We start from the raw sequence: 27839 nt of genomic DNA on the forward strand, positions 1-27839 counted from the left end.
TTTTTTTAATTATTATTGTTAGTTGTGATTCTTTTTTAATGGTATTGATGTCCTGGGACACTTGAGTAAAGGGATGGGCTCCCTCAAATAAATAAATACAATCAAATTATTTGACTTGGTTGCATCGCATCATGCCAGACAGCAGAATGCTGTAATTACAAGTTGTTGTTTTTTTAATGCTCTTCTACTATCAGGCTCTCTGCTTATTCTGTATGATCTGACATTATTCGCTGGCTCTCAGGGAAGCCATAAGAATACTTTCTCTGAGAGTGCTTGCAGATGTCTTTTCAGTTGTAAGCTTGAGGACAGGGATTGTGTTACTCTTGATCTATGCAAGTCACCCTGGGAGCCCTTTTCAGCTGGAGAGGGGGGGGGGTACAAATGCTTTAAAGAAAATAAATGCATACATTTCCAGGGGTACTTAAAAAAACCCAATAACCTATAGGGCACTTCAAGACCAGAATGCTGGTTCAGAATGTTGAACTACTCCAAATCAGGTGTCTATTCTGTTACATTTCCCATACTGATCACTTCAGGCATACCTGCATTGTAGACAAACCAGTTTAACAATCACCAGGTGATGCACAGAACTATAGCAAAGGAGAGCCCCTCACCTCTCCGGGCAGTCTCTGCCATTGCTGAGCAATTCTTGCCACCGGGATGTACTCATCCCTCCATGTTAAGCTGAAATCTGCCTCTCAGAAATGTTCACCATTTCCAGTCCCACTCTCTGGAGCAACAGACAGCTAAACTCTATCCCCAGTATTACCTGCTGTAATGTTGTGTATCAGAGAATCAGTGTTAGAAACAAAGATATGAAAGCTAGGAGCTAAATGGCACCTTAAACTAGGTTATGGGCACAACAACAGAATGTCTAGGCGCACTTTTTAAATAACAAGGATACAAAGCTGAAAATGAGTGAACTGCAGCTAAAATATTATGTTCATTTTTCACATGGTCTAGTACTTCCCCTGCCCACCCCCTTAATATTCTTAAGAGGATCTCTTATCCAGTCTTCAGAGAGTAGCTGGAAGTGGGGAGGCAGAGAAAGGTCCTTCTACTCTGCAGTTTTAATCTGAAATCCTAGGTGCAGTACTGCGCCCGGAGCTCAGAAACTGCTCACGTTAATGAAATTCCCTGTTGCAAAATGCGCCTAGAACAATAGGAGTTTCGAACACTGCAGAGATTGTATTTCACTGCTTTTCCTAACAGTAGCAGACAGAGCTATCTGTCATGAGTTAGTCTACTCTTTTCAAGCACCTAAGGTAGCAGCTACATAAGTTATTTGAAGAATGTCTTCCTGTTGCTTGTCCTGAACTGACTGTTGATAAATTTAATCAGATTATGACCCTGAGTATCATGAGATATACTATATTTTTCATTCCCTCCACAACATATACCTCTTTGTACGCCTCAGTTGTGTCTTCCCATCTCCCCCTGGGCATTGTCCACACACTCTTGTTCATATACACGCTTGATTATTCAATATTTGATGACTTAAAGCTGAATATATTGGTATATCATGTGATTATTATATTTTTATTTATTTTATTCAAAAGCATTTCTAAACCGCTTAATATTTTAAAAATATCTTTATATATAATGCAATTAAGATTATTTCTGTTTTGCTTCCAGCCCCGTAGCAAGTAGTTATTTACACTAGATTTGCCCCTTTTGAGAGGCGCTGAGAGGCGCTACACAATGGTTCAGGAAATATATTTTTTTAATTATGTAGTTAGTGACAGTGGAACGGGAAATATAGTCACAAATTCTTGATCAATATTCAAGGCTAGCTGCCCTAGTGGTTCCATCAGGACAAAACATGGAAGCAGGACCTGGAGACCACATGCACACATGAACGCACACGCGTGCGCACGCACACACACACACACACACAGAATGAACAGGAAATCCTCCAAACACAGCAAGGCTAGTTTACCACATTTTGAAGCGAGTGAAGTGATGCACATTGTCATCTAAAGAAGAGCACCCCGGTAAGACAATTAAGTCCAGAGTCTTAAAGTACCCAACAGTACCACTAAGCAATTCCGCAGCTGGTATTAGGAAAAGACAGCTATTTCAGGGGCCAAAGTAAGCATCAGGCATAGGTATTTGCATTGAGGTCAGGGTGCTGGGGAGGTAGAGATTAACCCTTTCCTTCCAGACAGCTTTCCTGATTAAAATTACCCCACCTCCCAGAAGCTGTAGTTTCCCCCTGTAGGCTGAAACATGAAAGGTTTGTGCTACCTGAAGGCTGCAAATTTATACACATAGTACTAGGATTAAGTCCGTTTAAAATCAGTGGTATTTTATTTCTGAGTAAACATACTTGGATCCAAGCTGATTGTTGGGTCCCTTTGGAGCAATTGCTGCCTCTGAGACTGAGTGCCGGCTCCAATTAGAATTCCAGCGTTTGCTGCAGAACACTGAGCACCTAGCAAGCGCCTCTCGTGCTTCACTGACAAATTAAGCAGCAGTGCCATTCTACTTCCCTCCCTTCCTATCAAACAATTATTTTTGTTTGTTCGTAAGCATGTTTCCTTGAAATATTTTGTCACTCTTTGTGCTATAAACCGCGTTTGTGGTTACACAAAGCCTTTGCCAGCAACAGCCTGTTCTGTTGTGCACCACTGCAGTTTATTTCCAATTTGATGCCAGGAGCAATGAACTATTAAGAGGGTTAGAGAAAGCCCTAAGAAATGTGCTCTGGGTGATAAGGGTGATGTATTGTATTCACAGAAGGAGTGAGGAATTGTGCAATGGCACAGCCTGCGCTCCTGTGCGCAGGGCTTAGTTCTGAGTAACAGAGAACACAACAGAGGCAGCAAAACTGAAAGGCGGCACTTATACTTCACAGCCGAGAGAAACACAATACCCCATTGCTTGTGTGTGTGTGTATACTTTGGAGGGTATGGTTCAGCGCTAGAATTACATACAGGTCTTAATCACTTTAGAAGGTTTGGAGTAGGGGTCTCCAATGTGGCATTTATGACCACACATGTAGTAGTAGAAATTGTTGTTGTTATTATTATTATTATTTGTACCCTATCTGACGCGGGAGGCGTTGTGGGTTAAACCACAGAGCCTAGGGCTTGCCGATCAGAAGGTCGGCGGTTCGAATCCCCACGACGGGGTGAGCTCCCGTTGCTTGGTCCCTGCTCCTGCCAACCTAGCGTTCAAAAGCACATCAAAGTGCAAGTATATAAATAGGTACCGCTCTGGCGGGAAGGTAAACAGCATTTCCGTGTGCTGCTCTGGTTTGCCAGAAGCAACTTAGTCATGCTGGCCACATGATGCGGAAGCTGTACGCTGGCTCCCTTGGCCAGTAAAGCGAGATGAGCACCACAACCCCAGAGTCGTCCATGACTGGACCTAATGGTCAGGGGCCCCTTTACCTTTACCTTACCTATCTGACTGGGTTGCCTCAACCACTCTGGGTAGCTTCCTGCTTATAAAAAATAATAATAAAACATTAAAAACTTTTGTATACAGGGCTGCCTTCAAATGTCTTCTAAAGGTTATATAGCTATTTGACTCCTTGGCATATGATGGAAGGGTGTTCCACAGGGTGGGCGCCACTACCGATAAGGCTCTCTGCCTACCCTCTCCCTGCAACTTCGCTTCTTGCAGTGGGGGAACCGCCAGAAGGCCCTTGGAGCTATATCTCAAGTGTCTAGGCTGAACGACAGGGGTGGAGATACTCCTTCCACTTTCCCCCATCCCTGCTACAGCAGCAAGTCTGGTTTGGCCTCATAGCAGTCAGACCAGCCCCCTGTCTCTTTTCATGATGTGGAGTCGGAGATATTACTACTATTCCTCTGCTGCTGCAGAGATGGGGAACCTCTGGCTCTTTAGCTGGTGTTAAGATTACAACTCCCATCATCCCTGACCATTTGTCATAGACTAAAAGGATCATAGAGCTGTAGAGCTGGAAGGGACTTGAAGGGTTGTCTTATCCAACTCCATGCAGTGCAGGAATTGTAACTAAAGGATCCTTGACAGATGACTATCCAACCTCCAATGAAGGGGAGTCCACCACCTTCCATGGTAGTCCATTCCACTAGTGGTAAGCGCTGATGGGAGTTGGAGTCCAGCGATGTCTGGAGGATCCCCAATCCCTGTTCTCTCTATTAGTGCTTGGTGGAATAAATGTTTGAGAGGTTAGGACGGAGTGGATAAACCCAAGGACGTAGGCGGTCTCAATCTCTCCTTTGCAAAATTCACAGTAAGAACAGCAGGTGGTGCTGCTGGCTTAGCTGGAGTTCACATATGATAGGCGTGAGTATTTTCTCTTGTATTCTGCGCCCACAGAGTACAAACAAGAAAGGACAGAGAGGAGCCCTTCCTAGCTTCTTTTTGTTTTGCATCATCACAAAACATGGGTTTTTCTGACTAGCTTCTAGCATTTGTATCCGCCTGAAGCCTATAAAAAGATACAATTATCTTCTGCCACTGTAACGATATATCTTGCTAGGAATGCTGTATTTCAGTGTTTTCTGAGCTTTGCTATTAAATGTCCTCCTTGGGGATACTTAAGCAATTTGTAGGGAAAACTCATCATAGTTTGCAGTAGCCTCCCTTTGCTCAAAAACTTATACAGGCATCTCTGTGTCCCTTCCCCTCCCCACAATAGACCGTATTGGGAGGGTTGCACTGGCTGTGTGGCAGCTGTTCACTGCCTCTTCCAGTTGGGATATTTAAGACTAGGGATTGCTGCAATGATTGACTGACAGCTGTAGGAGTAGATAGAGAGGAACAGTTGGAAGAGAGACATGGAGGGATTAAGGCTAGTTCGTATGCTACTGCAGTTGAGGGGGGCATATGTGTGTCTGGGGCAATTAATCCTAGCTGGTGCTTGTAATAAATATCTGTTTGGGTACTGTTGGGACTATTAGAGAGTTGGGATCATGTGCATACTTGTGTGGGTTTATGAATAAGCATTAGAATTTTTGCACAGTAGTGCAGTCTGAAACCAGCTACAGCCAGTGCTGAACTATAAAAGGAGGAGAAAAATCAGTTTTCAACCTTGCTTGCATACTGATTCAACCTTGAGTGTATGCTGGCACACAACATGTTCTAGTGCTGATCCTTTAGTTTAAGACTCTTGACAGAAAATAGATTCCCCCCCCCCCACACACACCTTGCCATACTCTCAGAAAACTTCACTGCAAATGTTTCAGGTTTTAGAACTAGACTGAGATTATGCCTATCTTTGGCACCATGTGTTTTATCCACACTTTATTTTTCACTCTTGATATATATGTGCTGCTGCTGTGTGGTGCTGCCTGCAATTATCCAAAGCCCATTTTTATTCTGGGCTCTCCTGGTCTACCTGGTCTATCACCACCATAACACTGGCCACATTAGGGGGTTGTTTCTAATTGCCTTCTCCTTTGCAAAACATCATTTTAAAAAATCTGCACATGACATGTATGACCCTGTGTACAAGCAAATGTGTGCAGCATTATGACCTCTCAAACTCCTTTAATTATCCAGATAGCTGTGCTACTCACTGGGAGCAAGAAGACGAGGGAGCTGTGTGTAAAACGTAGTTTTTAAATAACAAAAAACAACAATTGGCAGATAGGCCATATCTGGTAATGATAGTTAATAAAGTGGTAGAACCTAGCAAAACTTGTTGATTTAGTGTGAGAGGGTAGGAAAGGGGATAGATGGAGAAGTTCGTGTCCTGTTTCCCATAGACATTTGGTTGGCCATTGTCTTTGGTTTATTACACTCAAAAGTGGGGATGAAGAACACCCCCATTGAACAAAGCTATTTAAAATGCACAAATCAGGGCCACAGTGTGAACCCATTCTCTGGAACAGTACCTGTTTTTAATTCAGCAGAATGGTGATGAGGGCAAGCGTGATAATCTACTATCAAACCACACAACAGAGGCAGTAATATGAGTAGAGAACCATACTATTTTCACTACCCACTTGACAGGAGCAAGCCCGCAATAAATTTCACCCATCAAGTTGGAGTTTACTCTTTATTACCAAAAACAAAATCTGCACAGGAGTGTCAGGCCTAATGAACACAGCAACTCTTTTCTGGCAGGTCTTGCCCCCATGAAGCAGTTGCCGAGACTGAAGGCCCCTGCCTCCCACAGCTGCCTAAGTCCTCTCTTTCCCAGGGTTTTCCCCAAGCAATCCAAGACTGCTCCTGTGTAAAGCTAACTTCTCCTCTGCCCTCTTCATGCCTCTCCTGGTTCTGGGAGACTTGGGGGAGGGGCGTTTGTTGCAGCAGCAGGAGGAGACACCCATGCCTCTTGGCCTCCCTCCTGTCCTGCTTCAGCTTCTGCCTCTGAGTATGGACCTCTCTCTGCCCCAGACTCCTCTCGCTAACTAAGCCCTGTTACCTTTTCAGCTTCCAACACTTCCTCCCAGTCTTCTCCCTCTGACCACTCATCGTCATCCCACCACCAGTCTCTCGGCTCTGAGCCTTCATCTCTTGTGGGTTCCCCAGCTGGTTCCTCCTTCCATTCCTCTGCATCCAACCAATCCATGACATCACTCATAAACCCAACCCATCCTTAAAATTGATTTACTCTCTGCAAGACACAAATGCATAAATAGTCTTTGCACTTGCCTCAAGATTCAGGTTTCTTTCGCTTTTAAAATAAAAATGAAAACCACACACAATATTTTTATTCAAATAGATCAGATACAGAATAAAATCAAAAGGAATCAGAATAAAAATAACTGAAACACAAATTAAGAACTGTCCCCATCAATTCTCATGTAAGGTAAGGTAGATGTGCAAGACAGTTATTTTTTGCTTCAGTAGTTTCTATAAATGTATTTGTGATTGAAGTTGAAGAAAAGAGTATTATGCAAGACGAACACCTACACAAATCCATCCTTTCTGGTACTGGCAGCTATCGTGTTTATTTCAATCCGTAGCAAAGGTTTGCAAAACTATTGTTTTGGCTTCCTCCCTTGTAGGCATACAAAGGATTGCAGCCTTGGTTACATGTAATGCACACAGTGCTCAGTTACAAATGCGTAAAGGCTGGTTGACAATTGCCCAATTGCGCAATCAAATCCCCAAATGGTAGTGACAATGGTGCATTATGTTATCTGTAACTAATTGGTTAGTAGTGTCTGTTACAGAAAGTTATTTTCAGTTTGTTAGTTCCATTCCTTCTTGCGCACTCTGTCGTCTTTCTAAAGTCCTGTTTATCTTTTGTTTGTTTATTATGCCATTTATATTCCACCTTTCCTCCAAGGAGTTTCATATGGTGTACATGGTCCTATCATTTTATCCTCACAAGAAGCCTATGAGAGTCAGGCTGAGACAGTGACTGGCTCAAGGTCACCTAGTGGGGAGATGAACCTTTCTCTCAAAGGTCCTAGTCTGACACTAACCACTCACTATTCCACACTGGCTCTATTGTCTTCTTTTTCTTCCACTCTTCAGCTTCCCCCTTCTCCAGCTGCCACCAACTAACAGCGCCATAGCTGCAGGAAGGCTGGCAGTGGTTTTTTTTTTTGCCCTGGGTGAAACCTCCAGAGGGGTTCCATTGAAGCTCCCAGCCTGTGTGTGTGTCAAATTGGGTCTTTGACCCATGTGAAATAAAGCCTACCTCCCTTACAGTTTCTCAGCATCCTGTATTCTTTTTACTGGCTCCATATTTCATAATAAGCACACAGGAGTAGGCATTGCATGTAGAATGCTCCATAACCTCAAGACATAGTCCGAAGGTTTAATGCAGTTTCTTGAGATAGAAGGCAATTCCAAATAACACTTTGATTCCCCTATACACCTCCTCCTCCTCCTCCTCCTCCTCCTCCTCCTATGCCGTTGATGTTTAGAAGTACTGTATGTGGTTTCATGCATTTCCTTACACGCTTTCTGTGTTGGGAGATACTGTAGGGAAACCTATGTCTTCCTCTTGAGTCCTGTAAAGCCATTTAGTATTTTAGAATGGAATTAAGACTTTCTTTCACAATGTCCCTTTGGAGTCAAGAGGGACAGCATGCATGCATTAGGGTAGTTCACACATATATGCACCCTTGTACTGTAGTCATATACATATCCACTCAGGTGAGGCTTGCAGCCTTAATGTTTGCCTCATTTGTCAGGCTGGGCCATGGGCAGTGGTTTTTGTGGTGAGTCAGAAGCTGTGGGACAATGCCAGTAGAAAGGACCGACAGAGGAAGTCGGGACTGAAAGACAAACCAGGAGCAAGCCATGAATCAGGAATGAGGGACAAGATAGGAATCAGAACCAAACAATCCACAAACACACCAGAATTCATCACAAAGAGTTTGTTGCACAGGAACAGGAAACCCTCACATAGACCTTCCTGTCCAGGAGGGTCCAGTGGCAGACCTGGTATGCCAAGATGTTCAATCAGATGCTGCCATATGGGGCTCACCCTAGATGCTCCCTGCTGAAGCTCCCAGCAGCTTCTGACACTCATCACTTGATTACTCAATGCTGCATGACTCAAGCTAAATATGAGAACTGCCTCTGCTGAAGAGTATTGAGCTTTAGGCTGTATCAGTAATTAAGCAATGAACTGTATGTGTGAATTCAGCCTCATAGAGCCAGCTCACGTGTTCTGCAGGGAGCCATCAAATGACCAGACAAATGTTACTGAAGGATATGCATCTACAGCCATAACTTTGGAGAGACTCCCCACTGTGTGTGATATGAAAGTCCATAGTCGTTTCAAAGATTATGGTCCCTGCAGTGATGCTCCCATGTGGTAGCTAACATTTGTAAATAATTCACTACAAGGCTGGTGCTGTCATGTGGAGCATCTCTATGCCAGTGCCAACAACCTCCACATATATATTGGGCAGGCTAAGGAAAAGAAGCAGAAGAATTGAACCTGTCTTCAGTCTCCCTTGGAACTGAACCCACTAATGAGCTTGAATGACAAATGCCTCCTCTTTATTTTCGGTGAATCAGGGTTGCAGAAAAAGACTACTTGGTGGACCATTTACTGAGCACCATTCACACATGGATCTGCATTTGATGACTAGAAACTTAATGGATGCACTGGCTCCTCTAAAAAAAAAAAGTATTTTTCTGAGAGGATGGGAAAGCAGTGGTGTTGAACCTGTGATTACAAAGCGTCATAAAGAGATTAAAATGCACGTGTGAACCCGACCGTGCGTGTAATGGTGGACTGAGTTTGACAGGTTTCTCCGTCGTGTTCGAGGACCGTGTAACTGGTGTCACTAGGATTTCCGGGGGTAGGACAAGATTTCCTCCTCTCCATTATAAGACAGCCCCCTCTCCTTTCGACTGGGGTGGGGTCTTGCCCACTAACCCAACTATAAGCTCGAACACGAGGGCGTGGGACCGTGTCCTGCTCTACAGGTCGCCCTACAGTCCAGCGGCTTTCGGCAGCCGCTCTTCCTCACACCCTCGTCGACCCGGGTTTTCTACACGCGCCCGCCTGCCTGCACGTGTCTGTCGCTAGGCACCCCCTTGCCCGCTTGCGGACTGCTGCTGCCGGCGGCGCCCAGGCGCGCGCGCGCGCACGGCTCCTTTAACACGGTGCTGCCATCATCTCCGCCCCTTCTCTTCCCTCGGCGGCACGGCAGCCCCCCTCTCTCCTCCAGGCCCGGGGAAAGGCAAACGGCGGCGAGAGCAGCCCCTGCTGCCTGCTGGAGCCGGCGGCCCGGTGGGGCGCGGCCAGTGCATGAGGGCAGCGGGCGGAGGCGCCGAAGAAGAAGGAGGAGGGGGAGGAGGAGGCGGGGGCGGCGAGTCCCGCCCGCCTGCCCGCCCGGGCACTGGCAGCCCCTGCCGCCGCCGCCGCCTCTCCTTGCCGGGCCCGGGAGGCTGAGGCCGCCGCGTAGCGCCCGGGACATGCGGCCTCTCCAGCCGCAGCCATCGCCGAGGAGACGGGGGACATGAGGCTCCGCAATGGCACCTTCCTCACGCTGCTGCTCGGCTGCCTCTGCGCGCTCTTCTCGCTCTCCTGGTACGGGGCCTTCGGCGGGCACAAAGGTAAGGACGGGACTCGCTCGGAGCCGGGCGGGGAGGGAGCCAGGGAGGGTTCCCGCCTTACGCACTGCGCCTGGCCCGGGAGGAGAGGGGAGAGGGAGCCCCCACCCCAGGCAGCATCTCCCCCCGCCCCAGGGGACCCCAAAAGGCCGCCGCCGGCACCTGCTGAGAAGGTCCCCTCTTCGTGCTGGATGAGGCCAGGAGACCCTGACATGCAACTTAAATGTTTTTCTGGGTGCCTCTGGCAACTGAACCGCATTTCGAGTTTTGTTGGATTTGGAGAGGCGAGGCGTCCCCCGAAAACCTCCCAGATTCCTTGACACCTAGCACTGCCTCCTCTTCAGGTCTTTCCCACATCCCAGATTGCTGTCTGGTCATTTGTTTTTTCCTCAATTCCTCTTTTCCTGCTTCTGACGCAAAAAATCTCCCCTTTTCTGAGAAAGTGGTGGTTAACGATTCCCACCTACCCACCACCATTTTTCTCTGTGCCCTCACAGAGAGTGTGACAAAATCTGTTCTGTGGTTGCCTCCTTGGAACAGGTAGTTGTCTCTCACCCTAGCTCCCTTTGTTTTTTCCCCCTTGTTTTGTTTAGGCTGCTCTTTGATAGAACACCTAAGAGTCCCAGCATTGCCCATTTACACAGGATGTTTTTATGCGTGCGGGTCTTTGACTCTGGGCTGTAGCCAAAGTGGCCAGGCAGGTCATGCAACCCTTGTGTTCAAAATGGCCCTGAACTTTATACTGCTCAAAGTGAACTGAAGGGGAGGAAATTTAGTTCTTTAGTCTTGACCTGTGCTCTTGAATACTTTTTGTGTGATATCTGTTAGCTTGCCTGTTGAAGGAAGGCAAGTGGGTTAGCTTGACATTGCATCACTGCTGTCAGTGATTGTTGTATTTATTTAAGGGCAGCCAAGCAGTTATCCAATAAAGCAGTTTGTTCTTATGCCACTAGTTTTATTTCCTTTTTTTTACGCATTTAGTGCCTCTTTGCATCCCTCTCTCCACATCTTGCATTTTATCTGAATATTAAGCATTTCCCCCATATCTTCCTCTGTTGGTGTTTTAAATAAAATAAATATAGTTGTAATCGTGAACCTCCCTAAAAGCAATTTACCTCTTATGACCTGGAAGCTGTTCACCGGCTCCCTCGGCCACTAAAGCGAGATGAGCGCCGCAACCCCAGAGTCGGTCACGACTGGACTTAATGGTCAGGGGTCCCTTTACCTTTACCTTTATATTTTGGTAAAGTGGTGACTATGGCACATTAAGGGACCACATTTGATGCAGGTAGAGCAAGAGACCATGTTGGAGGCATGTTATAAGGTCTTCGAGAACTGCTTCACATGCCGCTTTTTGAGACTTGTAGCTTCAAGTTGGAAAGAACACAATAATGTGTTGAATGGTGGCTCGAGTGTTGTTTTTTCACTCTAAAGTGCATATGCTGGGAAGGTGATAGACTATCTGGCAGCTAACTTCATAATGTGGGAGGATGAAAAATATTTGCATCACCACTCACTTGTTTACTTTTCTTGAGGCCACTTCATACATTACTTTTTCATAAACAGAAATTGGATCTCTGTATTGGAAAAGATATTTTCTATATTAAGAAAAAGTGTTTTGTAAAATATGAAGGACAGTGGCTGGCCAGTCAGTTATACCCCTGTAAAGGAATTTAATTGGTCACAGTTAATGTATTACAAATAAAAGTCTTCCCCTATAATCTCAGTGGAACAATCTAACCCTTGCTCCTTATGCACAATAGGAACAAAATCTATCTTGGAAATGTTGTGCATTGTTGGGGCAAGATGTGAATAAATATAATAAAGCTTATACTTGTCCCTCCCAAACCTTCTTTCTGGGCACTTTGATGTATGTATGGTATGTATGGTAGTGGCAGTGTTAAGGATGACTTGCATGGATAATTACATGAAGAACTTGGGCAAGAATTTATAGCTACAATTCTTATCAAGGACTATTGCTGGGGTCCTTGATAACAGGGAGTTAAGAATCGCAACGGTGAACAAAAATAATAAAGGTACTGCTAGCAATTTTTGTTCTGGCGTAGTAAAAATGCACTTTATGTTGGTGTCTGAGATGTGACCATTTCAAGCGCAGTTCATTCTGGCACATCTTCTCATGTTCTTTTCTATTTCACTTTATGACCTTATATTACACCACATCTGGCAGTAGTGGTTATTTCCAGTGTAACAGCATTAAGAATCGGGGTTGCTATACTGTTGTAAACCCAGTCCCAATCCTCATCAGAGTTGCAGTGCCACAGTTCGGCAATATTACAGTTGCACAACAATCCTTGTCCTCAGTTTTATGCACCACATTGCTGGCACAGTAGTTCAGATGAGTAGACACTTGACTGCTGAGATGTAAGTTTAATGACTGAGGAGCATCAGTTGTCTGTCAAGATGAAAGTTTAGTTACTGAGTTATACCTGCATCCTGATCCCATTATTAACTACTTATGCTATTGGAATAACAGAACAACATGTTTAAAGAGGTCTGTTCCGAAAGGAGCTATGGATTTTAGGATTGGGCTATAGCATTATCAGATACCTCACTTTTGTTTTTGTAGAAATATCTAGTTATCTACTTGTCAAAAGGCCTAAGGAATATTCTGTTTATGGTCACAAGTATCCCCTTTCTTCTAGTGATCACACAGATATAATTTTGCAACTTGTCTTATTTTCTTCACCACAGAAAACTATTTAAGTGTAGCATAAATCAAATCAACTTTCCTATCAAGTTACAGAGGGAATATCATGCTGGTTGTACAGTTCACTCCCTTAGTCTTATTAGCACCGCCACCCACAAGCTAATTAATATATACACCTAGCTCCCATCAGTTATGCTGGAAGAGCAGCAAAACCCTGTCAATGGTTGTAGGACAAGTTTGCATTGTGAAAGCAATAATTTCTAAAGTAGGCTCTCTCAAGACTAGTACATTTTTATCTATTTGAGAAAAATTGAGAGAGCTTTCTCTTCTTCCTTCACTTAATAATTGTTATGATGGTACAGAATATCAACAGAGGTAAAAAAAAAAAAGGTACTGAAATTAATACATGCATGGAATGCATAAACCAGCCTCAAACAAAGGACCATGATACATTAAAAGGGGGGGGGGCACCTCATGAAAAAGAGAGGATTGCCATTGGATCTCTTTACTTGTCAATAACTCACAGCTACAGTCCTGAAGTAGTTTTGGTCATAAAGAATCCATTGTATATATGGATTGATCAGTGCTTGGAATAGAAAGGTTTTCCTTTAGATGCTGCTTAACTGAATAAGAGGCAACTGTTGCCTCTGTCTAGTAAACTTAGTGCTGTTTTGTTTTTTACTGTTAGGAATGTAGGCAACTGCCTTTTATGGAGTTAGACCATTTAGCTCAAGAGTTGTCCACATTGATTGGCAGTGGCTCTCCAGGGTTTAAGGCAGGGAACATTGACAGCCCTATCTGGACATGCTTGGGATTGAACCAGGAACCTTCGGCGTGCAAGGCAAAAGCTCTTCCACTGAGCTATAGCCCTTCCCTAGTTGTGTGGAATGTGTTTTGTAGAGCTCTGCCAAACCTCACCATCTTCAATCATCTTACCTGGACACAGGGTTTCTTTCTCTTTGCCACTTTACCCAGCTGTTTATACAACTTCTATTAGCTGGTTTCTCAGCTCTTCATCTCTCAGTAAGCTGAGTGCCCAAAGTATTTTGTTTTCATGAATTGTTCATAATATGGTTAACATTATTATTATTATTATTATTATTATTATTATTATTATTATTATTATTATTATCATCATCATCATCATCATCATACTGGCCTACTGAGGATTAGATTTGGCTATCATGTTGCACCTTACATCTTATAACAGCATAAGAGGATCAGTTCCCATCACATCACTCATGTTTTCCTTTTTAATAGAATGAAGCATAACTAGGAAGAGGAACATATGTGTTTAAAAGTGGATCTAGATGTGCAGAGGATACAGTAGTGCAGTTAGGTAATTTTAGATTATGTTCTTATGGGGACTGTTTTGATAGTAATGGGTGCTCCTACTCATTCTGCTGAAGAGTGCTGTGGAATTTTGCCCCAGGGCCTGCCTAATGGCATCACTGGTGGTGGTATATGCTTAACATTTTAACCTGGTGAAACTTGTTGCTCCTCTTCTTAACCACGGTGATTGATGTACACAGCAGAGTACAAGTGCCAGTAAAATACTATGTTATTCCCTTTCTGCATTGATCACATTTGCACTGGGAATACATGTAAGGAAAGGGCATCTGCAAAATCGTTGCCAACAATAATGGGAGCCGCTGATTACGAGGCAGAGCGAATCCATCATGCGGTCGACATCATGTTATCTTTGTGACAGGGGTAGACTGGAAAAGGTGAGGGAAGGACACTGTGCATAATGATTTTCTTTAGCTTTGCCTCCTTTATGGAGTACTCTGTTTTCACAATGCCCCAAAATAAAAGGTGCATACTGTTAATGGACAGTTACAGGCATGGGCTCTTAGTGCTGCTTTGAGGGTAAAGGATGGGGGCAGCTTTGCTAAGCCTGGCCTCTGTCAAACTGCACTTGAAAGCAACCGCTTAAAGGAATAGCCATTCATGACTCTTGGTGTTAGTCTGGCAAAGCTAATGGATATTGTGCATTGCACACTGCTTAGCCTCTTTATTAACTTAGTGTCTCTACTTTTGCTGCTAGTTTCTGCACTTTAAAAGTCATTAGGGCCACATCATCCATCTGTCTCAAGGCTACTTTACTTCCCCTTACCCATTTAAACAATGCGTCTTTGTTACTGCTGTATAATGGGTTTTGGCTTTGTGATGCTTCTGTTACTTGCTTCCTTTGCATTACTCATCAGCTAAAAGGTTCTTTCAGCTGTGGTTTAAATCTCATTAAAACCATTTCCCTACAGAGCTTCAGTTAAAGAGATTTGGGGACTGATATCAGTGAAGAAATTCTTTATGGCAGCTATTGCTGTTTGGATCTTTTTCTTGAAAATATTACATATGATCTGTTTTGGCACTCAGCTCTTTTGGACACTTGAAAACATGGTCATGTGACTGTGTGTATGATGACTACAAAAGATAAAGGAATGTGATTTTCTATTTAAAAAAGAAATGGCACATAGGTAAGCATACCTACTGTACTGAGATGATCCTCCAGATTAAAGGGAGAGTCTTTTCTGCGGTTTATTTTTGTTGTTCACACTATTAATCATCTCCTCTTAACTTCATGTATCAAAATAACAGCATTTTCTCCCTGCCTCATTATCTAAGGGGGTTAATCTTTCAAGTTTTTCTTTCTTCAAAATATGTGTCTATGGACTATGCTCATATTGACCATTTGCAAATAACAAGCAGTGTCTTATATAGGGTTGTGTCTAATGCTGTCTGTTCGTGAGCAGAATGGATTTCCACCCTCACAACAGAGACTTCACTTTCCTCTCTTCTCCCCTAAGCACCCTCAAAATATGCTATGGAGAGTTGGGGGACTCTGGAGCAGATTTGGGGGATGCGGGAAGAAGGAAGCCTTGACTTTATAGAAGAATGTAGGAAGTGCCTGCTGGATCAAGCCAATGGCCCATCTCATCCAGCATTCTGTTCTCACAGTGGCCAACCAGATTACTGTGGGAAACCCACAGGCAGGATTTGAGTAAAAGAGCACTCTCCTCTCCTGTGGTTTCAAGCAACTGGTATTCAGAAACCTTGCCACCTGCAACTAGTAGCCATTATTAGCCCTCTGCTCCATGAATTTAAACACTATCTCGGTTGCATTCCATAGTTTATCTATGTGCTGTGGAGTACTGTCTTTGTGCTTGAATCTTCCAGCCTTTAGCTTCATTGGATGCTATGAGTTCTAGCATTATGAGAGAGTGAGAAAAACTTTTCTCTTGTCACTTTTCTCCATGCCATGCATAATTTTATAAAATTCTATCATGTCACCTCTTGCCTTTTCTCTAGGCTAAAAAGACCCAAATGCTGCAACCTTTCTTCACAGGCAGGAGTTGCTCCATCCCCTTGATTGTTTTGGTTGCCTTTTCCAACTATATAATATCCTTTTTGAGGCGAGGTGACCAGAAATGTGTACAGTGGTACCTCAGGTTAAGAACTTAATTCGTTCCGGAGGTCTGTACTTAACCTGAAACTGTTCTTAACCTGAAGCACCACTTTAGCTAATGGGGCCTCCCGCTGCTGCTACGCCACCGGAACATGATTTCTGCTCTCATCCTGAAGCAAAGTTCTTAACCCGAGGTACTATTTCTGGGTTAGCAGAGTCTGTAACCTGAAGCGTATGTAACCTGAGGTACCACTGTACAGTATTCCAAATACTGCCTTGCCATAGATTTGTATAACAGCATGATGATATTGGCAGTTTTATTTTAAAACCCTTTCCTAATGATCCCTAGCATGGAATTTCCTCTTTCTCAGCCACCACACACTGGGTTGACATCTTCATTGAGCTATCATCTGCTATGACCCCAAGGTCTTGTCCCTAGTCTGTCACTGCCAGTTCAGACCCCATGAGCACATATGTGAAATTAATATATTTTGCCCCAACATGCCTCACTTTACACTTGTTTACATTGAACTGCATTTGCCATTTAACCATTCACTTGGTTTGAAGACGTCCTTTTGGAGCTATTCACTATTTTTGTATTAATGACTGAAGAATTTAATATCATCAGCAAACTAGGCCACCTCATTTCTCACTCCTAACTCTTGATTGGGTGGGGAAGCCCATCCTGATGGACAGGATATAAATATGATGATGATGATGATGATGATGATGATGATGATGATGATGGAGGAGGAGGAGGAGGAGAAGTTAAAATGCACAGTTTCAAATACTGAACCTTGGGGAAGTCCACTTCTACTCTCCATTCAAAGAACTGTCCATTCATCCCTACTCTTTGTTTTGTGCAACTTAACCAACTCCTGAGCCATATAACAATATAAAGAGCTCCTTGTCTTTACATCTTATGTCTCAATGTTTTTAGCAATGTGTTCCTCAAATTATTTTTTTAGCATCCTTTTCTGTCTGCTTAAGGGCAGATGGGACTCATCAACCTGGGAAGATAGCCCATCTAAGAGAAGGAAAACTTACCCTAAACCTTCACTGCCTTGCAGGATATTTTCAGGAGAAGAAAAGGCTAAGGAGTAAACCCTACACAAATCCGGAGTAGAGCCCCTAAGACGATTGGATGGCACCTTGTACGCTTCCTTCCAGCAACTCCTGCAGCCAAGCTGCTGCCAAACATATTGCTCTGCTTTCCTTTGGACCACATCAGCAAGCCTGAGAAAGGGGGCCTTGTTGTCTGGGCAGCCCAGGACCTCCATACACACTGCCCAGGCTTATGTTGCTAATGTAGTGCTACTAATGTAGTGGTTTGCCTTCACCCCTGGAAGCTCTCTCTCTCTATCACTCTCTCTCTCTCTCTGCACACTGAATCTGTGAAGGAAGCAGAGTTGTGGGTTTTTTCAGCTGAAACCTGCTCATTAGGAAGTTGACGGAAGCCATTTATTTAATAGGCTACCAGGTAGCCTTGACTTCTTCCTGCTGATTGTAGTGACGGGTTTGACTGATGATCTGGAGGTGGGGAAATGCTCTGGTGGCCAAGTAGCAATTAAACCCTTGAACCATTATGTTCCAATGTGGCAGCTGCATTCCACAAAGGAGTGACTCCTTGTCACACATTCTGAATTTTTTTCAGCAAATTATTTATCTGAATTAGCACCAAGTTCAAACAGGATGTGATCCACTTACCCAGTGCAGGCTTATTACCAGCTGGTGATAACTTATACGGATGTCTGTGGCTGTATCTGCTTTTTGCTTAGGCTACCTGTTATACAGGATAACATGAGATTACCCTCCTCCCCCCAGTATCCAGTAAAAGAAGGATTGACACAATTACACACAAAATTTAATGTGAAGTTGTTCAGTAAGGATGGTGAAATGTTAACAAATGATGAAGAGAAGGCAAAAATTCCTATTTTGCCCCTGTTTTATTTCCAAAAAGGGGTGCAGCCTTACATAAGTAATATAACTGGTATGGGGGTAGGACTTCATTTTAAGATTGATAAGGAGCTGGCCAGGCAGTGCCTAGCTTCTTTAAATGAGTGCATATCTTTAAAGCCAGATGACTTGCATTTTAAGGAACTTGCTGGTGTACTATCAGGGTCTCTTTTTATAATCTTTTAAGAAATTCTGGAGAACAGGTACCATGGGCAAGCGTCCCAACTTTCAAAGATCTGAGAAACTAACAGACAGGTCAGCCTGACTTCAATATCTAAAAAGGTAATAGAACAGATTATAGAGGAGTCGATTTGTAAGAAATATATAAGCAACTTTAGTGATTAGTAGGAGCCAGCATAACTTTTCCTTCCTTCCTTCCTTCCTTCCTTCCTTCCTTCCTTCCTTCCCTCCTTCCCTCCTCCCTCCTCCCTCCTCCTCCTCTTCTTCTTCTTGCCAGCATGACTTTCTCAAGAATAAAGTCTGCCAGACTAATCTCTTTTTATCATGTAGATTGTAGGAATGCCATGATTGTAATTTAACTTGATTTCAACATGGCATTTGACAAAGCCCCCTTTGGTTTGCAAACCGACTGCATGTGGGCCACGTGATAGTACCATCAGGTAGATTCACAGCTGGCTGGAAAACCATATTGAAGAGTGCTCATTAATGGTTCCTCATCAAACAGGAGGGAGGTTGGGTCTGGTAATCTTTAATCCTTTTACCAATAGGTTAGAAGGCAGGTAGGAATCCTCATCAGATTTACAGATGACACAGAACTGGGATGGATAGCTAACGCCTCAGAAGAAAGTAATACAATGATCTTGATAGAAGGGAAGGCTGGGCTGCAACTAACAAGTTCTGCATCTAGGCAAATTAACCCGCATAGGTTGGGGTATACGTGACTTTGCAGTAGTATATGATCTCAGGATTGTAGCAGATGACAAAGTGACCATGAGCCAGCAGTGTGATGCAGCTACAAAAACAATTAATGTGATTTTAGGCTGCATTAGTAGAACCTTAGTTTTCACACTAAGAAGGATATAGACAAATTGGAATGGGTTCAGAGATGAGCAACAAAGGTGATCAATAGTAAAAACAATCCTGTGAGATGGTTGAAGGAACTAGGTATATTCAACGTGGAGAAGAGAAGACTGAGGGGAAAGACAGGATAGCGCTCTCCAAATATCTGAGAGGCAGTTGGTTAGAATAAGGTAAATACTTTTTCTCTGATGCCTAAAAGGGAAAGACTTAATTGGCTGAAATTATGGAAAGATAGATTTTGGTTGAACAATGGGATAAATGTCTCCATGGCAAGAGCAGATCAACCAATTACCTAGTTGGGTGGTAAGATCTTTTGCTGGAACCATTCAGGCAGAAGCTGAACAGCCATCTGTTGGGGAAGCGGAGGCCAGAATAGATACCCCCTCAATTCTGTGATTCTAAGAATTGGTGTTGGCCAGCTAGTTTTGTGCTTTCTTGGTATGTTAAGCAACTACAAAACTTGAAAACACACTTTAATTTAAACCCATGGGAAATTAGGATAATGTAATGATGGCAGTATCTGCCCTGCATTTCTCCTTTTATTTCTTACCTCATATACCAAAAAGATGAAGAAGGCTTGCTTTGTTTTAAGATTTTAATTCAGCATCATTTCAAAGGTGTGTGTCTGCTATTTGGTTCCCTGTACTTTTGGAGTGGCAGATTGGGTGACAGAGGTGTTGCCTATTCTTCTGCAGTAAAATTAGAGTTGCTGTATGCATAGAACTTGAGATTTCCTGTGGTCCATCATCACTGCAGGGAATACCTGTTGAATGATTTTTTTAAAAAAGTGTCTTACTGTTTCCATATTGCATTAACACCCCCCTTTTCTTTTTTCGCTAAGAATAAAAATATTTGCTTCTTTTTCTTCCATCTTTAGGTTAGCTAAGCCTTGAGTAATCAGCCTTTTGGGGTTTTAAGAGAGATTATGCGGAAGTCACTTGTTCCTTTTAAAAAGTAAAGTTTGAAAACTTCTGGTTTTCTAATAATAATAATATAAAAATTTATCAAATCTCTCTTTTCCCTGTGAAATTTTTGCTTTGATTCCCTCTTAACTGTTACAAAACTATTAAGGAGGTCAGGGGAACTGAAAGAACAGAACAAAAGCAGTAATGAAAAAATTATTGAAACTACTTCAAGGTGGCATTTCTTATATGTAGTTAATTTTATCCTGCCCACACATATTTCATTGACATGCTGTTTTTCTAATAGAAGATAAATGTTAGTTATGAGATCTCAGCAAATGCTGTTGACTAGTGGTGCTCATGTAACCAAAATAAGGTGTGGGAGATTGTATCCTGGCTTGAAAAATAAGCAAGTGTAAGACGTAGTACCTAAGAAGAAAGGAGCATTTTCCCCTTGTAGCAACAGGCATCTCTTCTTGTGATTCTGTTTTTAATTAAAGATCACAGGACATTTCCTTATAATAAGCATTTCAAGGTCCTCTGTTGCAACATAGGTGTTCTGTTCTTCATCTTGACTATCCAGGAACAATTGTGGCACCCTTTCTTTTCTAGTTACTGTAGAGCCTTGTCTGGAGAGTTTAAAGTGAAATGGTTCTCCTGGGGCTAGCAGTTAACCAGATACCTTTTGGTATTTGTTACACTTTGGCTCAGCATTTGCCAGTATCACAAACATTGCAACTTGTCCAACTACAGCTTTCTAAGGAACTTGTAGACTTGGAAGGTTCAGAGGTGATGTTTTCTCAACCAAACCTCGACGTGTGCTTTGAAGTGCCAACTTAATAAGTGAGTATGTTCTGTGTCTCTTGCAAGCACAGGCAGCCGCACAAAAAAACACAAACCTGACAAGCTTAAGTCCCCTGTACACATTAAAGGCAATCTCTACCCACCTTCAAGAGGCATGCCTTAAGGTCCTTCTCCGCTGCCATTGGTTCCCAGTGCAACTGTCTAATATAAGTAAGACTTTGCCCCCATTATGTTGCAGAGGCTGTTGGAATTATGGTTCTTTTTGCATGCATGGTGGGCCTGCAACACAGTGTAAAACTCTGGGAAAAGATTTGTTTGCATAATAAGCTTGGAATTAAAGCCCAACCAATCCATAGCCCTATTAGTGCTGGAAATTGACACAAACCCAGTGATCAAGCACGAGGACCTACTGCTCTTATTGTTGACAGCAGCATGACTGGCTGAATCAGAACCACCAGTGGAGACCTGGATTAATTACCGTATTTTTCGCTCTATAAGACGCACTTCCCCCCTCCTAAAAGGTAAGGGGAAATGTGTGTGCGTCTTATGAAGCGAATGCAGGCTGCGCAGCTTTCGCTGAAGCCAGGAGAGCAAGAGGGATTGGTGCGCTCCCGCTGTGCTCAGGAGGCTTTGCATTGCTTTCACAGAGAGAGAGAGCTGCGCAGCACCCCTTCAGCAAAGCAGGAGGAGAAATGGAAGGGGCTCCGCTTCTCCTGCCGCTTTGCTGAAGGGGCACTGCGCAGAAATGGAGAGAACTTTTTTTTTCTTGTTCTCCTCTTCTAGAACTAGGTGCGTCTTATGGTTGGGTGCGTCTTATAGAGCGAAAAATACGGTATGTCTGAAGCATGAATTTCAGGCCAATCTTGGAGCCTCTTGCTCCTTAATTGGCTGTGAATCAATTTTGATATGGCAAAAGTGGTCATCTGCACCCATCTATTCTTTGGTTGCTACATCTTCCAAGTTAACTGGACAGCATGGTATCTGAAAAGCTAGGCTTTCCAAAAATATGACATTGACCAAGGGTTAATCTACAAACATCCACCAAAATAAGGTTGGAAAGTCTTTTTGGGACTGTGCAATTTTGCAGTTTTAAATGGGGTGCATGTGTTTGTGTCACATTTTGAACATTCCTCCATGTAAAATAAACATTAGCTTTCTCCTTAATGTGCTAGTTTGTGCTGAGTGGGTGGTTTGATTGTTGTTGTTTCACATGGGTAAGCTTAAAAATTGCTGTCTCTCGACTGCATCAGTTTAGTCCTAGAATTACTTATTTTAATGGGTGTGTAGCTTAACTGTTTGGTATGAAGACTTGCGGCAAACATTTTCACCATGGTGTTGGCTTACCAAAACCTGCATGTGAATGTTGACTTACGACATGTGCCAGATTGTCTTAGAGTCATGTTTCACTAATCCCGGCTTAAAATCAGCCCTTTTATAACTCATTTTCCCACATCTCAGATGGAACTATCCCTTTCAGAAACAGGGGTGGGGAGCAACTAATGTTGTTTGCTCAGCCTGTTTGGCAGTTGTACTTTGGTATTTGGTATTATTTGTATAGCTTTTTGAACCAATAGCAACTACATACAGGATTACAAAAGATGTAGCCAAACGGTTGCCCTGAATAATAATAATAATAAACCTCATGGTGTTTACAAAGGAGACAAAGAAAAAGCTGAGTATATGTATTATCTCCTTTTGGAATAATGGTATGACTTTCATGGTGAAATGTTTAATGTCCAGTAGAAGAGACCATTGATTTCTGTGCCCATGAGGAAGGGAGCTTATTATTTATGCAGGGTCATTTATAATATAAATAACAGCCTGTGATTTTAGCCCTATTAAAGCATTCACCTGAAAATGTGTTGAGGGAGGAGCAGAGCAGCAAGCACTAGCCCTGCCGCCAACATCCCTATCCCCTCCGGCTAAAGAATCAGACCTTCCTGCTCATTGGGTGGAAGAACTGAAACAGGATTCTTTGTGTGCTCAGCTGAATGCGCTTAGAATCCTTGCACTTCAGAACTCTAACCATGCAATGTTCCTGATTGCAGGAAGGCTTCTAATAGCATTACACCAAATGTGCTTAGAATACCCTTTCAGACCTTCCCGCTCAGCGTGGGAAGGTCCAGTGGAGCTGGCAGAGCAGGTACACGCAGGGATGTTGGGCGTGGAGGCCATTTATGCTCACTGCATGCTTTATTTCATCCCCACCCCCAATCTCCAAATAGGGCTTTTGCTTTGTGAAAAGTGCTAGTATGTGATAAGTGTGCCTAAGGAAAGAACAGTGCAAAAACATAGTCTGATTCAAAATAAGACAGCTTCCTGTTGGTCTGTCTGTATTAGTATTGTCCACGCTGACTGGCCACAGCTCTCTAGAGTTTTAGGCAGACAACATTTCCAGCCCTACTTGGAGATACTAGGTATTGAACCAGGGACTTTCTGCATGCAAAGCAGATGCTCTTTCACTGAGCTATGGCTCTTCTCCATGAGCATTAATATGTGTGGCCAAAGTGATGCACAGTGAGCACATATGTATATGTGAAAGGAAAAACAACAACTCTGAAGGTCAGCTTTGAAGGGAAGCAGCTTCTGGTATTTTCTAAATTGTAGGTCATTGTCTACAAGTTTTGAAATTTGGGTGGCTGTTAATTAATGCACAGATGAATGTGTTCTCCCAGAATACTGAGCTTTGTAGCCACCATGCATTGAGCACCAAGTGGAACAAGTATAAAGAGGCTGAGCGGAAAAATGAATTTGTAACCACAGTCCTTTGGACAAGCTGCAAAAATGTACAATGAGCATGATGTATTGAACCCTTTAGATGAATTAATTCCACTTTGTTCTCAATGCATACCAACTGCAAAAGTCAGACAAATGGCCTTTTCTCCAAATTCCCATGGAAACATGCTTGGCATGACATTGCACTGTTTACCCTCACCCCCAAAAGGAGCTGTGGGGCGCCATGCCCAATTCCTTTTATTTTGGGCCTTTCAATATGCTGCAATGGTACATTATATATCTATCCATTGTGCCAAGCCCAGAATTCTTTAGGTGATGTTGAATACTTGACATTATTAATTCTTATTTACAGAGGAGCTGGTTCTATAGCATAAGCATGAATACAATACCAGATTGATGTTCCTGGCCGACATACAATTCCTGTGTAAAAGGAACTCGGCAAAATGGAGAATTCTTGCTCCAATATTCTGTGTGACATTATCAGTGCAGCAAATTGATAGAAAAGAGGAGGAGAAACAGTGATAAGCAATATTCACTTCTTCCTACAGTATTCTTATAGATTTCTTCTTGACACTCAGACAGCAATTGAGAAAGAAGAATAACTCATCATCTGTTGTATCCTGCCATTCCAAAGATATTATTTTGGGCTGCGTCCAAAGGATCAGTGCAATCACTGCAAGGATTTCTTCTTGTACAGTGAGGTATGCACAGTGGAGCATACAGGAAGGGTTTAACTCCTTTTCAGAAGGCAGGGTCATATGATAAGAAAAGGATTCCCCCCCCCTCAGTTTCTAGGTGGAAGAGGAGAGAATCTTCCTGCAGTTGAGTTCCTGCTCCTGTACTCTTCATTATTGGGTACAGGGACTCTTCTCTTTTGCGAAGCATAGTTATTTTTTCCTATTTTCTCCCTCAGGGAAGCCACAGACCCCCTTCCATCAGCTCTTAGTTAGAATTAGGTGGGGGAAACTCGCTTTTCCTCACATACTGCAATAGATTGTACACAACAGCTGAGGTAGCTGGGACTCTCTTGGGTCTCCCAGGTGTTGTGCCTCTGTTTTCAGCTTCCTGTTCCTCCTACTGCTTGAAAAGCAGCCTGAATGTTCCATTGGTTTCAACTGGGGATCATTGGGTTCCTGCCTGGACCCTCCCCCAATACACAAAGCATTGGGACACAGACCAGCAAACCAAGGCTTATCCATCCACAATCTCTTTCACAGAATATAATCCGTAGATCTGACAGAGACCTACCTCTACATCCCCATTTGCCCACCCTTCAAGTTGAACCTGCCCTGGGGTAGCTTTTTATTCTGCACATAGGGTGTATTGAGTTTGTGTGGTTTACTCCAGTAATACAGTCAGGACTTTCCACTACTTTCTGTAGTCTTTTCTCATTTTTTCCCTTATGTTCTATTCTGTTGCTTAGGATTTATCAATTTCCTCATTGCAAATAGGCATGGGTTTTTTTTCAGTTAAGTAGATACTGTATAGATATTCCTCTGGACGAGTTCTTACTGCTATTGAAGAGGCCAGGTCTGGTGACTGGAGGGAGTTTCCTGTCTCTTCCTGCCAGACAGGGGGAAATACTCCTCTTCTTCTTTTTGTTTGGTCATCTGACACTATGTCTGCTGAAGAGGCATTCACTCTTTCCTGTATGCTGCTCTCTCCACTGACCAGAAGAATATTTCCATCCCCCCCACTCTCCTACCCCAGCATGCCCCCTAAATCTGTTCTAGGGGGTTTCTCCAACTCTGCAGAGCAGATATGCAGAGGGTACAGGGCATATGTGTGTGTGGGGGGGGAGTCCAGTTATACAAGTGGAGATCTTTGTGCTGATGGGACATACTAACCTTTTACCTTACTACTTGGGTACCACCCTCTGGAATAAAACATTTCCTGTGTTTTCTAATCGCTTGTTCCTTATTTTGCTGTAATCTCTATTACTGTAGTTAGCATATAGTTCAAGGGAATTGTAAAGGGAATTGGGGGTTGCTCGTGCGTAAGGGGGCTGCTGCTCTAGGCAACGTTGTCTGGCTAAACCTTTCCCTGGCTGGACAGCCCTTTCTCCGTGGCTGTGTCAGTCACTGGCAGAATCCGTCAGTGGGTGTTTCCTGAACTTCTTCCAACATAAAAGCTGCTTGACGCCAAGTCTCCGCCTAGCCTCCCTGCGTGGAAGTCTCCTGCACAGAGTGGGCGTGGCCCCGCTGGTCTCTGTGGAAGAGTCTTGGAGCCATCTCTCCGAAGTCCTTCCCTGCTCCCCTTTCTTCCTGGTGTCACGCCGATTTCCTTCCCCAAAGGAAGTGTTCTCTCTCTCCCTGCTGGTCCCTTCTCCTGCATCGTTGGGGAGCCTTACCTCCACTCTTGGCTCCGATGGCAGTTCCCTGACAGGAATGTTGCTCTCAGGCAGAGGTCGTCTCAGGCTCCCATTTGCTAAGTCAGACAAGCCTGTCCCCTTCGTGGCATTTTACTTGATCACCTGATAGCCTATTAACATATATCTGCAGGTGGTTTTTTTTCCTAGTTTGAATTTATTCTTCTTTTCACATGCTCTCTTCTTTACTATCCAGAATTCCCAGGCAGATTCTGTGTTTTCCTGTAGATTATTTCTCTTACAGAGTAGATCTCTACACTTTAATGCAGTCATACATCTCCCATCGACGCCAGTCTGCATGAATCGAGATGCTGGAAAGCATCTAATTTTCAGCAGGCTATTGGAATGGGATGCATTATGGGTATAAACTTCCAAAATGTCCTCCCTATGCAACACAGCCTGACAATGAAGTCATAGCCTGTAGCTATTCTCACTTGTTCAGATGTGCTCCCCACCCCACTCTGCTAAAGGAAAGGTCCTGCAGTCTCACCTCTTCTCTCCCTTCACAGGAAGAAACTGATTAAAGAATCCCCACAAGCAGCGTTGCAATGTAATAGAAACTGCACTGGTCAGAGATTAGATTCCTGCAGCACTTTTTTTTTCCTTGAAGGGGGAAAAATGTGAATTTGCAACCAAAAGACCCACAACAAAAAGGAAAATGTAAGCTCCATGGGACAGGGCCTGTCTCTCTTTCTTATGCTACTTGGTAAAGTGCCATGTGTATTGAAGGCACTAGAGTAAAATACATTTAATTTCATCACTATGAATTATATAAATTTATTGCATGTAAGACAAATTATTGGGTATTTCAGAGTGTATTTAAATTGCAAAGCCACAGTCTTGTCGTATCTGAGTGAATTTTATGGAAGGACATTAAACTGTGTAAGTTCCTTCATATTCCCTATTTCTTTCATACAATGCAGCCGTTTCATAACCTTGCAGTTAATATACTTTGTGTGTGTGGTATAGCATGTTCTGTGTTGGAGATTAGATCTTTTGCTTCCTCCGATGCCTCCCCAAGGAGGCAAATTGCTTACCTTTCTTGGTAACTTTGCTCTATGGTCTTTGACTGCAATAAAGATTGGTTGATACATTTATATACCATTTTTATCTTTCAAGGATCTCAAGGTGCGGTGTACATGATTCTCCTCCCCATTTTATCCTCACAACAACTCTGTGGCTAGGTTAGGCTAAGAGATGGTGAGTGGCCCAAGGTCACCCAGTGAGCTTGTTAGGAACTGTAATTCTGTGACAGGTCTCCTAACAACTCTTAGCACCCTTAACAATTTGCTTATTTGCAAATTGCTTACCTTTCTTGGCAACTTTGCTCTCTGGTCTTTGACCGCAATAAAGATTGATTTATACATTTATATACCATTTTTATCTTCCAAAGCAGTATTCTTTGACTGCTTGAAATGTGTGGTGGAGTTGTGAGCTGAGACTTTATCTGTGATCCCTGCTGGATCCTGTGTCTTGGCCACACATTATGATAACACTCTCGCCACCAGTTTTATCTATGGTGTTTATTATTTATTTATTTATTAGATTTTTTTGTTCTGCCCTGCTTTTAAGTATCTCAGGGAGGTATTCATACAGTTTCACCCATCCGTTTTATTTGCACAGCAATCCTGTGAGGATAGGCCAAGAGATTGTGAGTGTCTCAAGATCAGCCAGTGGCTGAGCTTAATAGTGAAGAAGAAATTTGAACCCGAGTTTCCCTGTTCTCAGTCTGACACTGTAACTACTACACTGGTTCTCCCCCTTCCCTCTTATTTGACAGCAGTAAGCCTATTTCCTGATCTTCTGCCTTACATAAGCCTGCTTTTAAAATAATGCGTAACTGTGTAATCTACTGCAATCTTATGTGCTATTAAAACAGTTGTTGTAACAGAAATTAATTAAAGATATTAATGTCTTTAAAACCAGGGTTGGTATCTGCAGCTTGATAAAGCCTGCCTTGTTATGTGCCGTTCTGTTATGTACCTACTT

The 27839-nt window shown here is 43.2% G+C and overlaps 1 protein-coding gene and 1 long non-coding RNA gene across 2 annotated transcripts in view; one reads left to right on the forward strand and one right to left on the reverse strand.

The window, feature by feature from the left end:
- Window positions 1–9519: 9519 nt before the first annotated feature.
- Window positions 9520–27839, forward strand: part of MGAT4B (alpha-1,3-mannosyl-glycoprotein 4-beta-N-acetylglucosaminyltransferase B) — an 81396-nt gene continuing 63076 nt past the window's right edge. Inside the window, exon 1 of the mRNA XM_083591998.1 lies at window positions 9520–9972. Coding sequence (XP_083448124.1) covers window positions 9876–9972 — 97 coding nt within the window. The 5' untranslated portion in view covers window positions 9520–9875. The remainder of the gene's footprint in view (window positions 9973–27839) is intronic.
- On the reverse strand, window positions 19665–22682 carry LOC310753632. Its single transcript, XR_014543405.1, has 3 exons — window positions 22598–22682; window positions 20890–21045; window positions 19665–19803 (listed from the first exon to the last, which is right to left on the reverse strand). It is a non-coding gene; the product is annotated as an uncharacterized lncRNA (long non-coding RNA).

The sequence above is a fragment of the Podarcis filfolensis genome, assembly GCF_964270895.1.
Source record: "Podarcis filfolensis genome assembly, chromosome: 2".
Lineage (NCBI taxonomy): Eukaryota > Metazoa > Chordata > Lepidosauria > Squamata > Lacertidae > Podarcis > Podarcis filfolensis.